General features: G+C 42.0%; 2 protein-coding genes across 2 annotated transcripts in view; one reads left to right on the forward strand and one right to left on the reverse strand.

The window, feature by feature from the left end:
• Positions 1-16,169, forward strand: part of mpl (MPL proto-oncogene, thrombopoietin receptor) — a 186,486-nt gene that overhangs the window by 162,072 nt on the left and 8,245 nt on the right. The window lies entirely within an intron of this gene.
• Positions 1-16,169, reverse strand: part of col24a1 (collagen type XXIV alpha 1 chain) — a 147,252-nt gene that overhangs the window by 3,352 nt on the left and 127,731 nt on the right. Inside the window, exons 46-57 of the mRNA XM_084067805.1 lie at positions 15,556-15,609; positions 15,046-15,153; positions 9,007-9,114; positions 8,510-8,617; positions 6,595-6,648; positions 6,010-6,072; positions 5,714-5,767; positions 5,402-5,437; positions 4,136-4,171; positions 2,427-2,453; positions 883-927; positions 485-653 (exon numbers count right to left, since the gene is read on the reverse strand). Of these exons, the coding sequence (XP_083923931.1) occupies positions 485-653; positions 883-927; positions 2,427-2,453; positions 4,136-4,171; positions 5,402-5,437; positions 5,714-5,767; positions 6,010-6,072; positions 6,595-6,648; positions 8,510-8,617; positions 9,007-9,114; positions 15,046-15,153; positions 15,556-15,609 (862 nt within the window). The remainder of the gene's footprint in view (positions 1-484; positions 654-882; positions 928-2,426; positions 2,454-4,135; positions 4,172-5,401; positions 5,438-5,713; positions 5,768-6,009; positions 6,073-6,594; positions 6,649-8,509; positions 8,618-9,006; positions 9,115-15,045; positions 15,154-15,555; positions 15,610-16,169) is intronic.

Here is a 16,169-nt window from a genome sequence, read left to right on the forward strand (position 1 = left end):
AACCGTATTAATGATTTTCAGCACCTGAACAGGAAGACAACAAGACTAAGGGCCCTATCTCCCGCCTGACGCAAAGTAGCACTGGGCGCAGCGCTATTTTCCAACCAACACAGTTGTCAGCACCCACGCTGATATACATCAAGATGTATCTGTATCTTGACCTCAATATCCATCTTCTGGGGAGTATGAAGGGGAACAGTAAATTCCATGGCAATCCAGCCAATTTTTAAAATGTTTCTTTAGACAAAAGTGGTGGACAGATCGATGGACAGACCACCATCCAAAACACAGATAGAAAACCTCTTGCATTAGCAGAATAAAATTAGAACTCTGGTAGGGTACGGTACCGTGTGTGTGTGTGTGTGTGTGTGTGTGTGTGTGTGTGTGTGTGTGTGTGTGTGTGTGTGTGTGTGTGTGTGTGTGGTACACACACACACACACACAGGATAAAACACTGAAATCACAAGGTATAAGATATTCTCACCGTCAGTGAGCTTTTGATGGCAGTCCAGCAGGTCTTTACAGACACGGGCTGGGTTCTCCCGAGTGCCCAGAGGCTTTTTAATGCTCTCTATCACACTGCTTAGGTAATGCAGAGTCTTGAGGATGTCCGAGTTCTGGTCAGGCAAAGCCACCTCAGTGTTCTGAAAACTCTTTTTTAAGATACATGCAAATTCATCACTTGTCAGTTCTCTCAGATTATAAACAGAGGCTATATAACGAGCAGTGCAAAACACAAATGGTCAAGCATTATTTGTTCCTCATTACATGAAGATGCCAAAATAGAGTATAAATGCATGATGCATCCATCCAGCCATCCATCTATTATGGCAATAATCCATCATTCACCCTGATAATCCATCTGAATAAAAAATATATTACCTCTGTTCTATAGGCAGTGTTGGAGTCATCTGGATAGAACTGCCTCTGTGGGTTCAGCACATTCAGTTTAATAGTTTACAAACAATATAAGTTAAAACATAACATATATATCTATATATATGCATCTATATACTGTATATATATATACAGTACAGTATATATATAATACTCACCACCCACACAAATATACAGTATATCAAACCCCATTGTATACATAAATCTCAAAATGCAGCTTGATACTAGAGGAAAGTAGTAAAAAGTGAGTCATACAACAATAAACAGTCACATTCCTGACCTCAGTGGGGGGTACGGTACACTAACACATTCCACTCAGTATAAACACCCCTGATTATCATAAAGTCTGTGTAAACACAAAGGCTACCCAATACAGCCTTTTTTCAACCTTCAGATTGAACAATTCATACAGCTCACACAGGGAAAGGAAGTCACTCAGACAATGGGAAACTGTGGTAACCCATCCAAAGTCACTAAAGCTAGGAGAGACAATATAGGCTGGTTTCCACTACAGGGCTAACAGGGCTTACTCATCACCAGTATTACACAATAACTGTATCCCCGGATCAACATTACTAGAGCCCTTTTCACATTTTGTCTCCAGGAGAGATTATTTGTCAGCTTGACTAGTTCCCTGCAAACACATCGGATCTGGTGCCATAAGGAAGGATGATGTGTTGACCCTCACTCAACTTGGCCCTGCTGTCAATAAAAGATTGTTGCTGCTTTTTCTCCCTCCCAAAAGAATGTAGCTAAGCTTGGCCTGGCAACAAGCCTGGGTCTTGGGATAAAAGAGAGATGCTTCAGCCCAGCATGAATGGAAAATATCAAACAGAATAAGTACACTGCACTCTGAGAGTGTACAAATGTAACCAAATGGACCCTTTACACTCTCGGAGTCCCAACTCCCAAATGGATTAATTAACACTGAGGATTTTACTGCGTACATTGCCATTCAAGGGAATACTCCTGTCATCATTAGGAAGATGACTAATGGCTGATGATGACTTCAGAACATTAACAACTCACATGTCATTAAAGAAGCCCTCTAGAATGTCCCTTTTATTCACCATTCAAATGCACTGTAAATGGTAAAATGGTAAATGGTGCATTTATATAGCGCTTCTATCCGAAGCGCTTTACATTGATTGTGCCATTAACCCATTCACACACACATTCATACACCGATGGCGGAGGAAACCATGCAAGGCACCAACCTGCTCATCGGGAGCAATTAGGGGTTCAGCGTCTTGCTCAAGGACACTTCGACACTAACTCTAGGGGAGCGCCCCAGCCCGGGATCGAACTGGGAACCTTGCGGTTTTCCAGCTCACTCTACCCGGCCACTCTACCCCTGAGCCACTGCCGCCCTGTCATGTACAATTGCTTTCAAGTTACAATCAAAACAGCTCAGTAGAAAAATAAATCGGGTCTTAGCAGAATATTTTATGAGGCCTGGACATGTGCACCCCCCCAACCTCATTTGTTTTCTTCAAATAATCAATGTCTGAGGAAGATAGTTGACTTACTGTGGGACCAGGCTCCCCAGGAGGTCCCTGTTGAAGAAAGAAAGATGATAGATATATAATATTATCATGGGGTAAAATAAGAGGTTAAAAACCTATTTTAATAAAGAATAAAATGTGCCTTTGATTAGCAACAAGATTCACACACTTATTTCACAATGGATAACTTCAATGCGTTCCAATGGGGAGTTCCTATTCAAGTATATAATGAAATATACTTTTTATCAAAACTAAAATCCATGTGTTATCATCTTAGGAGAGTTGATCTGACTGTTATTTGTAACATTACTTCATATGACCTAGATCAGATCTTGTCCTCTTAAAAGCTTCATGCATACTGGCCCTCATTTATCAACGCAGCGTATAAACCGGCGTATATTTTTCCATATATTCGGCCGTACACCAACGTCAAAGTCACATTTATCAACGCATCCTACACAGCTGATCCGAGTGTACACTTGGTCCCAGCGTTGATAAATGTCACGGCTGAAACCGAGCGTCATTTAAATAACACGCCCTTAAATATTCTCAAAACGCCCCGATTTTACGACATGAAGATTGAAGAACCAGAATACGACCAAAGAAGACATCATGAAAAGCCAATAAGAAAGAGTTTCCCTCGCTCGTCACACACGCACACGCACACGCACACGCACACGCCCGTAGCGTATTGTCACGTAGGCTTGTAGCCTACATGAATGACATATTATGATACCAATCACATCGGCATGAATGGAATACTTTTGTATATTAATGTATTTAACCCATACCGAGCAGTGCGCGTTCGAGTTTACTAAAATAAAGCCGTCATGTAGGCTATTCCCATTTCCCAGTGAGACTCGGACGGGCGAGTCCCGTCCCGCTCCGCATTAATGAGAGATAGCCTGGAGAGAACATTAATGAATGAAGGCTGGTGTGTTGGACCATGGGTTAAATGTCTGATCTCCCGGTGGCCATGAAAATATAACAGCAGCACCGCCTGTTAGACCGGTGCTCGCGCAGAAGAGTGCTCTCGCAGAAAGCGCCCGTATATTTTGAAAATAGCAGATCTACAAGCTCACAACGCATCGCTGGCTTATATCGTATATGAATGACTGTTAAAGCAGTTTGTTTAAATTACTTTATAAAATGTTATATTTTCACAGGGATTATTTATTAGTGTAAATATACATTTTGGAGTGGATATATGTGTCCAGATGCCTGTCAGACAATGCTGCTCCGCAGGTCTAGAATGGAATAAACGGGCGCAGCCAACGCCAACAACTGGTCTCGACCAGACGTGAGATCTCAGCGTAAAGTAGGATGAAGCCCACGTCAGGATATATTGATAAATACCGAAAGGTGCGGTGATCTCGCCGTACGCTCATTATTTGGGCTGCACCGCGTTGATAAATGAGGGCCACTGTGTGTAACTGACTGACTGTAAAAAGTTCAATTTAAACTTTAAACATTTATTTGTATTGAATTTAAATTCAATTCATAAGATTACTGTGCAAGTTTAACCACTTTATACCGGGTGTTGTGAGCTTGTAGATCGGCTATATTCGAAATGGGGGCCACAGCCAGAGGCTATGGCTATTTGGAGGTCCATTTTTATGCTCTCAGAGTTACAGACCTGTAAGGGTCCATTAAGAAGCCCCTCAAGGAACCATGAGGGTCCCTGGACCACACTTTGAGAACCAGTTATATTGCATTGAAATAAGTGAACTTACTCTGGGACCTGGATATCCCTGTGGCCCTTGAGGTCCCTGAAAATCAAAATCATATACAATGAAAATGTTAAAAGATGATTTGTTTAAGAGCAGACACTAAATCTGTGTAAAGGGAATCCACATCTGCAACAATAACTTAACCCTAATCCCTTTGCTAACCTCAATCGACAGTTTAATTGTGTAATTGTAAAATGAGCATATAAGTATATCTGCATTAGGCAGCTATTGTCATTACATCAATTATGCTGAAAGCAATGAATGTTTGACTGTCTAATTGGTGTCTACTGCCCCCTCTGGTTTACCAAGGAACTGGCACAGTCAAACATCATCTTTTTAGAGCCTGGGCCCTGTGAAGAATGTGTGTGTGTGTATGTATGTGGGGTGTGGTGTGGGGGGGGGGGGGAGAGAGAGAGAGAGAGAGAGAGAGAGAGAGAGAGAGAGAGAGAGAGAGAGAGAGAGAGAGAGAGAGAGAGAGAAAGAGAGGGAGAGAGAAAGAGAGGGGGTGGAGAAAAAGGGAATTTTGTACTTTGTTTAATTCATCATTGTACCAAAAATGTAAGAATGAGAGAAGTTGTGCATGTATGTGTGTGAAAGAAAGGGAGTTTCAGTGGGACAGAGTCATAAAAGCGTTTACACTACAGAGTGAGGACTGTGATAGAAGAGTATATATGATGACACCTCTGTGGCTTGCAGTGCTAACATTATGACAAGGCATTTCCTCAGTACTGTTTACATGAGCTGTGCTGAGAGTACAGTAATGCTCCATGGGGAGTACAGCAAGCCACCTTGAAAGATCTACCTTGACTGAGACTCAGCCATAGAATTATGTGCTGTCACTGTGGGAACGTGTTAAAATAAACAAAACTACCAGTGACACACGTCCAGCTGTCATATATCTATAAACACCCTGTATCCATCATTCGCATTGGATCTTTTAACACACACGCAAGAAAGCATGCACGCACGCCCATGCACACTCACACACGGACACGCACGCACACGCACGCACACGGACACGTACACACACACACACACGCACGCACGCACGCACGCACGCACGCACGCACGCACGCACGCGCGCGCGCACGCACGCACACACACAGGCACACACACACACATGCACACAAAGTACTGTTGAAGGGGGCATATCTTGTTCTCTGTCAAACATTCACCAATGAAGAGTTTGGAACACCAGTCTAACACTAGAATAGAAATAGCCATCTAGAAAGACTTTGTACATTTAGCTGACGTGTTTGTAGATCTCACCATTTCACCATTGCTTCCTGTTGGACCCCTAAACCCCTGTGGAAAAGAAAAAAATACATATTTTCAACATAACAGAGTATCACACTTTACTCCCAGGTGCCCCTTAATTCCAATGGTTTGCTTGTGTTGTTGCTGGTTAGTAAATTGCATGTAACATGATTACACACACACACACACACACACACACACACACACACGCACATACGCACACACGCACACACACACACACACACACACACACACACACACACACACACACACACACACACACACACACATGCACGCACACAGAAACTACTGTAAGAAACCTACAGGTTTTCCTATTGGCCCCATCATCCCATCAGGGCCGACAGGTCCACTGAATCCCTACAACAAACAATGAAAGAAACAAACAAACAAGCATTTACCACAACCAGGATCATCAACAGAATACATATAGGATTGAGGGTCCCCACTCTGCACAATTTAAGTTAATTGAGCATCATTCAATTGCAATTATACATGGCTGTAGCTTACAGAGTGATTGCACTTTTGGGACTTAATTCCTGTTGTTCCATCTGAAGAGAGTACAGTTGTGAACCCATTATCTGTCTCTCTATTATACTCACCATTATACCCAAAGGGCCTTTGGGACCTGGCACACCTTTCAATCCAAAATCTCCATTCGGGCCCTGTCATAAAAACAAAAAAAAGCCTTGTCAGATATACTGTATACAAGATACATATAGATTATGTATATGTCACACACGACACTCTTGGTCCCCCATCTCATGTCCTATAATCAGGTTATTCCCATCTCCTCTATTATATTATCTATCTATAAATGCAACTCTGTGTGACCAGTCTGTCTGTCTGTTTGTCCCCCGCATATCTCGAGAACCATTCGACCGATCGACTTCTTGTGTACTGCCGAGGACCTGAGGGAGTACGGTCGTGGATTGGCGAGCGCCCAGAAATAATTAATAATTAATTCAAATTTAATTCTATAAATTGCGCAAATCTCTGTGGTGTGCGTATGTGCGTATCTTGTTCTTCATCTCATCTCATTGGATTTCATCTCCTCTTTCTCATATTATCTCATTTGACAAATCTTGTCCCTGTCCTCATTTCCCAGTCTCTATTTTCCTGTCAACTCATTGTCTTCTCTCCTCTCCTCCTGTTTGATAATTGGATAGTTGACCCACTTACAGTACCTTTGGGCCTGGAAACCCCTGTAAACCAGTCATCCCCAAGTCTCCAGATTGTCCCTGCAAACAAAGAAGACACATTAGAACACAAGAAACTGGCAATGAACTGGTAAGAGTGACTTGAAGAGAATCAATTTACATTCATGGCCTATTACAGATAACGCTATCTAGCAACTCAAAATCTGACTAAATGGTCGGAGCAGCTGGAAAATCATTCATTCATATTATTTCCTGACAAACACATTGTATAGCAAAAGCAGAGTTTGAATAGGAATTAGGAACTGGCATGACGTGAGAAGTGTTGTGTGAGATATATAGTTATCTATTAAGTTATTAAAGCAAGGACTCATTTTATTTAAAAAAAAATACAGTGTGGCCATAGGTCAAGCTGTCTGTAACTGGGTTTGTCTCTATGTCTGTCTGTATGTCACAAAAGTAGACCGATCACAGCTCATGCTGCAATGTGCATGACTTCACAAAACAGCAGCACCTCGGGCTACCAAAGCTGTGTTAAAAGGCTGATTTTGAGAACTGTTTTGCCATACAGTGAGAGGGAATGGAATCACGTCTGGTTCCTCGATCACAGAGCACAGAAGCAACAGATAAAAGATTATATCATGCTCAGCTATCTATAAAATCCAAGGTTCTACCGAGGTTCAACATCACTTTCACCCCAATTTTATATAAACCCCCATATCCTCAACCAATACCCCAGACAAAGTTGGTCTTCAGTTGCCCTCTCATAAATGTCCTTGTCCAACGCAAGAAAAAATAAACTGGCAGACACAAGAAGTGGGTCACATGGAAAGCCCTATGTCTGGGTCTATAATTGCACATACACCTACTCACAGGTGTGTGCGCATGTGTGTGCATACACACGACAAACACACACACACACACACACACACACACACACACACACACACACACACACACACACACACACACACACACACACACACACACACACACACACACACACACACACACACACACACACACACACACACACACACACACACACACACGTGTGCGCGCGAGAAGTGGGTGTCTACACAGGACGTCTGTGTCTGAGCTCGGTCTGTCGTCCATGGTGGCAGACACTGTGTTTGTACAGCCAATCATCCACATCCTCTAGTCGGCTCTGCTTTCTGGCCAGCGGGTTTGGCCTAGATAGTCCACTCTCTGAAAAGCGTAAGGGGATCGGACCCAGGGGCCAAGGTCTTGTCTCTATTTCACCACCATCAATGGAGGTGACCAGGGGAGGGCCGACCCACAAGGGGGATAAGGGTGGGGTATTTTGTGGAGTTATGTAAGTTAACCAGAGCACCTCATTTTCAGGTCCCTGAAGTGCCAGGAGATCTTACATAACCGGGCCTTGCCAGCTGGAATGTGTCAGACACGCACATTTTTAACCCCACCGCAGTTGGCTACTTAAACCCCTGTGCTATATTTAGATATGGATATAAAAGATTGTATTGTTATTAACTTTGGGGCGCCCTGGTGGCTCAACTAGTTAGTGCATATAATTGACATCGTTCTGGGTTAAAATCCAACCAAACGTTCAACCCATTCATTCCCGTCTCTCTCCATTCATTGTAATGTCTAACAGTAACAGATAATATCCAGTTCCAATTCCAGGTAATAGCTTAATAATTAACTGTCACAAAAACACTATTTAAAAGACACACTGGCCTTAGAATGACCAATGACCTTGAAATTGACCAGACCCTAAAAATATGCCCATGTGATGTCCCTCATAATATTGCAGTATTGTTGGATATTTCATGGTCAACAGTACGGCACTAGAAGGTGTCTCTCAATGACAACGCCAATTGAGCCATGGCTCCTCAACAATTCGAGAGAGCCGTTCAAGACAAGATTATTGGAAAAGATTTTTATATACTGTGAGTATACTCACGAGTTGTCCTTTTAGTCCTGGGTCTCCCTTCCTGGCCTGGTCACCGGTGGCCCCCTCCATACCTTTAATTCCTCGGGATCCCCTCTCCCCTGGCAAGCCCAGATCTCCCTGGATAAAGAGAGGTCGTAGAGGTTGTAGATTGGCAATTTACGAAATATTTTCGAAACATTTTTTCGATTCTTTTTTTTATAAACTCCAAAACAGCTTTAAGCGGATTTTTCATATACGTATATAGTTTTGCTGTTGTTAAGCTTGGCCCACTATTTAATTCAATGAATCAAATATTGGATTATTGGATCAGGAATGCGACAACATTTTCAAGGCATCATGGGGTGAGTAAAATGATAAAAAGAAAGGCATTTTGGGGGTGAACTATTCCTTTAAGTGGTCTCAGATTGTTGGGGGTCTATTGATGTTGTTTTTTCATTGCTGGTTTTCTCTATATAAAAAGAAAAAAAGAAAAGGATTTATGATTGCTATTGTGGGTGGTATTGTACCTTTTGGCCAGGTGGTCCAATCTCTCCAATCAATCCAGGAAGACCAATTTCTCCCCTGGGTCCTGGACGTCCATCAGGGCCCACCTGCCCCACATTACCCCTCGTACCCTAAACCACACACACACACACACACACACACACACACACACACACACAGACACAGACAGACACACACACACACACACACACACACACACACACACACACACACACACAATTTATTCCCCCTCATTTACATACATCACAGTAGACAGGATATCAAGTAAAATGCACAAACAAAATGAACAATCAGTTCCTGAATAGAAATAATAAAATGAGAAAAGTAGTTGCTGTGCTGAGGTGTGACGCGCTGGAAGGGGAACACCATAACTGGACTAGAGAAGAGTGAATAATACATAATACTAATTAAGCCATATTTCAACATACATCTATCTACAGTATATATACAATTTAAGTGGCAAGTGTGGCTGTGTGTTTGTTTGTCTGTTCGTTCGTTTGCGGGGGTCTTGCCAAATCATGTGCGAGAAACAAGCACCAGTGTTGCAATGAACGTTTACACACTCTACTGTCTCTGTCTCCGATGTGCGGGCCAGGCTACTAGACGGGAGGGCAGCGTAGCGGCCCGAACCTCTAGTCTCATACATATGTCCATTTGAACATACATGTCCATGCACAATTCAAAGCTGTGTCTGCATTATATTCCATTTCAACATACATTTAACCACATGAATAGCAGGGTTGGGACGCGTTGTGGGCTTGTAGCACAGCTATTTTCTGCTAAGACATTTTGTAGAGGGTAAAAAAGGAGGGGGTAGTATAGAGCCCTGGGAGACTCCAGTCAATAAAGTACTGTATATAGGGTTTAAGTGGTTAAATCTGTCACTCAGGGCTGTGAACCACAGGGCTGAAGTCGGCTGGCCTTTCCATAATGTTTCTTTACAATGTGCTTGTGAAGTGCCGGTAAAATGACTGACTGTTGCTGAAGCGCTTTCTTGAGCCACAAGGACCACAATGGTTTCCTGCTCCGTCAGAGCAGTGGAGGTGGCAGATGGGAGAGAGCGATATTAGAATAACAGATTGAATGGGCTGACCTCCGCTGCACATCCAGCTTCTGTTTCTGAATCGCTGTGAGGTAAAAACGGATAAATCATGAAAAAATAAGCCCCCAAATCAGCAGGAAGTGGTTTGGAATTACACCCGCTGAAAGGTTTGTTGGTTGAACCCCAATCCTTGGAACTCTGGGGAGCTCTTGCATAAGAGAAAAGGCCACTGTGTCTGTCAGCTTAATAAGATCTGTCAGAGATTTAATCAAGTCTGACCTGGCGTCTCACCCCTCACATGCAGTCTTGACGTTGTACTCACGCGTGGATGTATGCAGAAAAAGCACATAAAGTGCATGCTCATAGCACATGGAAGAAACTTGCATGGTTAAAGACAGAAGCAGAAAGAGGCACTGAAGCTGTCTGCCATAAACAGATGCATTCAAAGAGTGATGGGAGTATAGTAATAAAGTATAGGTAATAACACTAGTGAACCTTTAAAAGAGAGACAGAATTATAGGAGTTGAGGGCCCTATTTTGGGGAGAAAGGTGAACCGGTGCCAAGTGCGGTCAACCACATAGCAGGTGGGGTGTGGTGACACGACTTCTGGACTTTGTGTACTGGAGCCAAATTGCAACCAAATTGCAATCCGCTGCTGATTTGCATATGACACGCCCCCAATGCAGTGGTTCTGAAACACTTTCATGTCAAGGACCCCTCAATTGATATGTATTAAGCCGCAAACCCCCATATGAAAATACATTGCGCTAGGGACCCCCTTAAGAGAAGATGTTTGTTGTTCGATTAGATTTAGTATAGAATTCTACGACCGTGTATACCAGGGGTTTTCAACAGATTTTGACCCAGGGACCACCATCCTGACGAAGAGCAACCTGGGTACCACCACTATTGTGTCGGCCTAGTGGGTCCATTATAGACCCACCCCACTCAATAGTGGTGGGGGGTTCATGCACCATTCCATGGGTTAAGAATAGTTTTTTTTCCTTACTTCTTACTTACTAATCACAGGCCACATTCACAGTCTAAACTTGCAAAATCAATGAATATGTTGTCCACACGCGTGTATGCTGGAAACTAATTCTGTGCGCATTAGCAGCGATTGGATGTTTACATACAAGAGGTCACTTGACTTTTTTAAATTTTAGATTCGACTTAAGTTCATTATTCATTATTTAGGGACGGCAGTGGCTCAGGGGTAGAGTGGCTGGTAGAGCGGTCGGATGGGAGCCGTGAGGTTCCCAGTTCAATCCCGGGCTCCTTAGAGTTGAAATGTCCTTGAGCAAGATGCTGAACCCCTAATTGCTCCCGATGAGCAGGTTGGTGCCTTGCATGGTTTCCTCCGCCATCGGTGTATGAATGTGTGTGTGAATGGGTGAATGTAATGCACAATCTATGTAAAGCGCTTTGGATAAAAGCGCTGTATAAAATGCACCATTTACCATTCACAAACAAGAAACAAGAGTAGCAAATAAAAGTTTAAAAAAAGAAACGGACCACTACCGGTTGAAAACCCCTGGTCTATATGCTGTATGTGGGGAGATAACAGTGGAGAGAACAGTGGACATTCTCTCATTGGGCTAACTTGTAGCCAGTGAAATAATAGTTAAATTAACACTTTCAACCTATCGTCACAATTTTGTCATTAAAGAATTGTCAAAAATTGTAAAAAATATTTTTGATTTGTTGTTTGTATAAAATAGAACTTGAGTGTTTTTTTTGTTTTGTTTTTTGCTGAGGACCCCCTGGAACCCCTGGGGTCACCTTGAGATCCACTGCCCTACTGCATCTCTTCTCGTGCACGGCAAAAACCACTGCGCCATGGGAAATGTCCTGTCTGCTTCATGGCTCATCCAATGTCCAAAAATAGGGCCCTTGGAGTCTAGAATCCCCAGTAGCAACATCTAGTGATCTCATATAATAAGCCCGCTGATTCAACTTGATGGCTAACCCAAAAACATCAGCCTTGAAGAAAAAAACGCCTGTTCTACCACTTGAACCAATATGCATGTACTTGAGACATTGTCACAGTAATGTCGGTTCAATTTCCGCTCATGACATACGGTATAATGCCTTTCATTCCCCTTCTCTCTCTTCTCCTTCCCATTACCCCACACTATTCTATTCAGTCCAATAAACAGGGGTCTTTTCTTGTTTGAGGAGCTAGATGTGGATATAAGGAAAGAAAGACAATGAGAGAGAAGATAATTGATAGCCATGATGGAAATCATGATGGCTTGGTAAGCCCGGGAGATGATGAGGATCTGCTCTGTAGAGATTCCCCCTCAGTCTGCCAACAGAAGCAGAAAGAGGCCATATTGTGTTTCCCACCACAGTGGTATGTAGTGTGAAATCAGTCTGTTTCCTGCCAAGCTCTCCCTGTGTGAGAGCCCTGTGTTCTACTATGCAATAAAAGACTGCAACTGGATGACTGAACTGGACCAATGGCTTTCAGTGATGTAAAGTACCTAAGTAGTAAGTACATGTACTCAAGTACTGTACTTAAGTACAATTTTGAGGTATTTTTTACTTTACTGGAGTATCTCCAATTGTCAATACGTTTACTTCTACTCCACTACTTCTCAAAGGCAAATATTGTACTTTTCTTCCACTATAATTATTTGAAAACTTTAGTAACTAGTTACTTTGTAGATTTTGATTATTACAAAACCCCTTCAAACCTATGTTTATATATACTTTGGCAATTTGAAAAGAGCAGATCTACATGCTCACAACGCATCGCATATTAAGCGACGCGTTGTGTGCTTGTAGATCTGCTATTTTCAAAAGATTTGTATACATTTGAAAACTTGTGAAATGGGACCATTTTGCTTAATGAGTACTTTTACCTTTGGTACTTTAGTTTACTCAAGTAAATTTTGAATAACAAACTTTTACTTGTAACAAAGTATTTCTACATTGAAGTATTGATACTTAAAACATTTGAGTACTTTTCCCACCACTGATGGCTTATGACTGCTGCTGGTAGGAAACCTCTAAAAAGAGTCAACCTCTCAGGAACAAAGAGGTTCTTAGCTAGAACAAAAAGTCTTACTTTTTGATTGACAGACATGCATTTTTCATATTACATAACTAATGCCAAAGGAAATTCCTTGTATAAACCACAGACTTGGCAATAAGGTGGTTCTGATGCTGAAAAGATTCAGATGCATTTAGTGGTTCCAAGTTCAAAGAACTTACCCAAACTGCAAGAGACAATGTTATGGTAATTCACAAAAAAAAAAAAAAAAAAGATTATCTAAATCCCACACAAGAACTGTTACGCAACTGGCAGCCAGACATATAGGGCATAGCCTGTCTCTTTCAATGTATTGTGAGGGCAGGCAAAAACATCTACAGTATACATGAAGACTTGGTATTATGTGTCTTGCTGGGCTGAAACCAGTAAAAACCAATTAGGCATTTAATGAACAGTCCTTTTAAGCCTCATTTCTGGGTCTTAAAACTACAGCCGTTATGGGCAAACGGAGAAGATTGGCCATTCTGCTGATGATTAAATAACCAACAGATGTACTGTAGTCAAACTAGAGCGCTTGACAGGTCAGAAAAGTCCTTGCCCTAGTGGTCACAAGAACAACATTTGTGGATGGACAGTGATTACTAATAAAAGCTCAATGAAAGCCACAATGTAGCGAGGTTCAGTGGTGTGTGTTACCAGCTGGCATGTAGCTGCTACACTGAGTAGACCACTTGTGGTGTGTTCAACCACACACCATGGTCTCAAATAGAAAGTAACTGGACTGGACCACACTGCAACTCTGGCATATGGATCACAGAAGGATCACTTTCTTTAACCACTTAAACCATATATACTGCATTGATCAGGGTCCCAAAGGGGTCTATACCAAAAATAACAATAACTATATCTACAGTACAAACTCTGTGAGCTTGTAGATCTGCTATTTTTGCAGAATATTACCTATTATGACATGCCCAGAATAGGGACACTAGGGTTCATGTGGTTTTAAGTATTGACAATGGACTTCTCGGACTATAATCTTGAGAAACCTGAGAAACTATGAGACGTAGAGATTGAGCATCAAAGTGTGTTTGTTGAGTATATGGGAGGAAAGGGACAATTCACAAAAGTGAAGACAAGATCCTTAAAAGGTAAAGAGCAAAGCATTTCTTACATTTTTTGAACCATTCCAAAACAGACCTTGTGTCTATGAGATTTACCACTGAGTAAATGCCGATGAAACGTCCTCCTTTCTACCAGTTCAGTTAGGCAAGTGAATCATCTGACTTATGTTATGATCTGGTATCTTATCATCTTGTTGAAAGGGCACTAATATGCTTAGAAAGTGTTATGATAGTGTATTTGATTATCTAGGCTAGGATTGTGTAGTGGTAGGGGAGGTTTCATTGGCCAAGAAAAGTTGCACATACCTGGAATTTGTCCTGTGTATTTAACATATCCTCCTACATGTAACTATTATTACTGAACATCATCTAGGGAGCAGTTAGGGGTTCAGCGTCTTGCTCAAGTATACTTTGACACAATGTTGAGACGAGGAATCGAACTGTGAACCTTCCTATACCGAGGAGACCACTCTGCATCCTGAGCCACTGTCTCCCAATAATACAGTATGGACGTCTATATGGATGATATCTCCATTTAGAAATCAATGGAAATTACAACAAAAGGTAACACCCAAGATTGACCCAGGTCTCCGTGTGGGAAACCAAACATCTCATCTTCTAAAGAGGGAAGCCCCCCTTAGCCAGAGGAGATATTAGTTGCCAGAGTAGCCCTCAAGCAGGGCTACCCCTAATTTGAACCCGAGTCTCCCGTGTGGGAAACCAATCATCTACCGCTCACACAAGATGGAATCCCCCCTTATCCAAGGGACAGTGTAGGCTTTTGAGCTTCAGGCATGGCGACTGTGTCCCCTTTATAGTGCCTCAACTACACGCAGCACAGTAAAGTGATGAGGACTATTGTGTTGAGTTGGGTACCTGTCGTCCTCGTTTCCCTGGAAATCCCGGTAAGCCGGTCAGTCCGGGTGCACCATCCAATCCAGGGTATCCCTCCATTCCGTTGGGTCCAGGAAAACCAACCAGGCCCTGGGAAATGTCCAAAATGGCCACACAGTTTTTTACTTAAGCTCTGTGTAAAAGCATTGGATTGGTTCCTATGCTAATAATTGTGGTTACCAAAGATCTAGTTGCCAATGTCTCAACTTATTCTCATGTTTCTTTTATTCTTATGTATCCTATGCACAATAATTTGAAGATAAAAGGCAGTGCACATGTTTTTGTAAGTCACCTGTGAAAACCAAAATACCCAACATTACATCATCCTTTACTTTGATTATGGGTAATGTGATACTACCAATGGTGCTTGGACTTAAACGTAGCGACATCACAATCAAACAAAAAAAAATAAGACAGAATAAGCTCCTATCTGATGTTTACGCTACAGTCTTCCCCTTTGTCTCTACAGTGTTGAGTTGATGTGATACTCACTTCAACACCAGGTGCTCCATTCAGCCCCCTTGCTCCTTTCTTTCCCATTGTTCCCTGGGTAAACACACATGCAAAGATAAAACATCCATTATTTCCAAAAACACTAACAGTAACATCTCTCAGCCCCATTCATAAGGAACTGAGGGAATGTTTGAATAAGCCCATGCATGTCACCTGCCAAACAAAACCATACAAATGTACTTATATTTATAATATCTTATATTTCATAATATTTTTGTATTTGAACCTGGTGAATATGTAATGGATAAAATACAATGAGGTATACTGTCATTAATAGATAATGCTTTATACAAAGGAAAAAGCCAGAGCATTATTATCATTATTATTATGTATGACTTTTATAGTGAATCTATATGACATTACATCTTTTCCCCCCCTGACTGAAAAACATGTGTTAGCGGCCAGTCAGTAATGAGTGTTCACGTGGGACATTATATTAGCTATGCACATTCTAGTCCCTAGAAGAAGACAGACTGACACATACATAAAGCTTTCTATTGAAGAGATTCAGATCAGCAACAGCTGAAAATACTTCCAGCACATTCAAGCTATTGTTGTTTCAAAATACAAGGCTCTGCATTACACAACAACAT

The sequence above is a fragment of the Gymnoscopelus microlampas genome, assembly GCF_963454915.1.
Source record: "Gymnoscopelus microlampas genome assembly, chromosome: 9".
Taxonomy (NCBI): domain Eukaryota; kingdom Metazoa; phylum Chordata; class Actinopteri; order Myctophiformes; family Myctophidae; genus Gymnoscopelus; species Gymnoscopelus microlampas.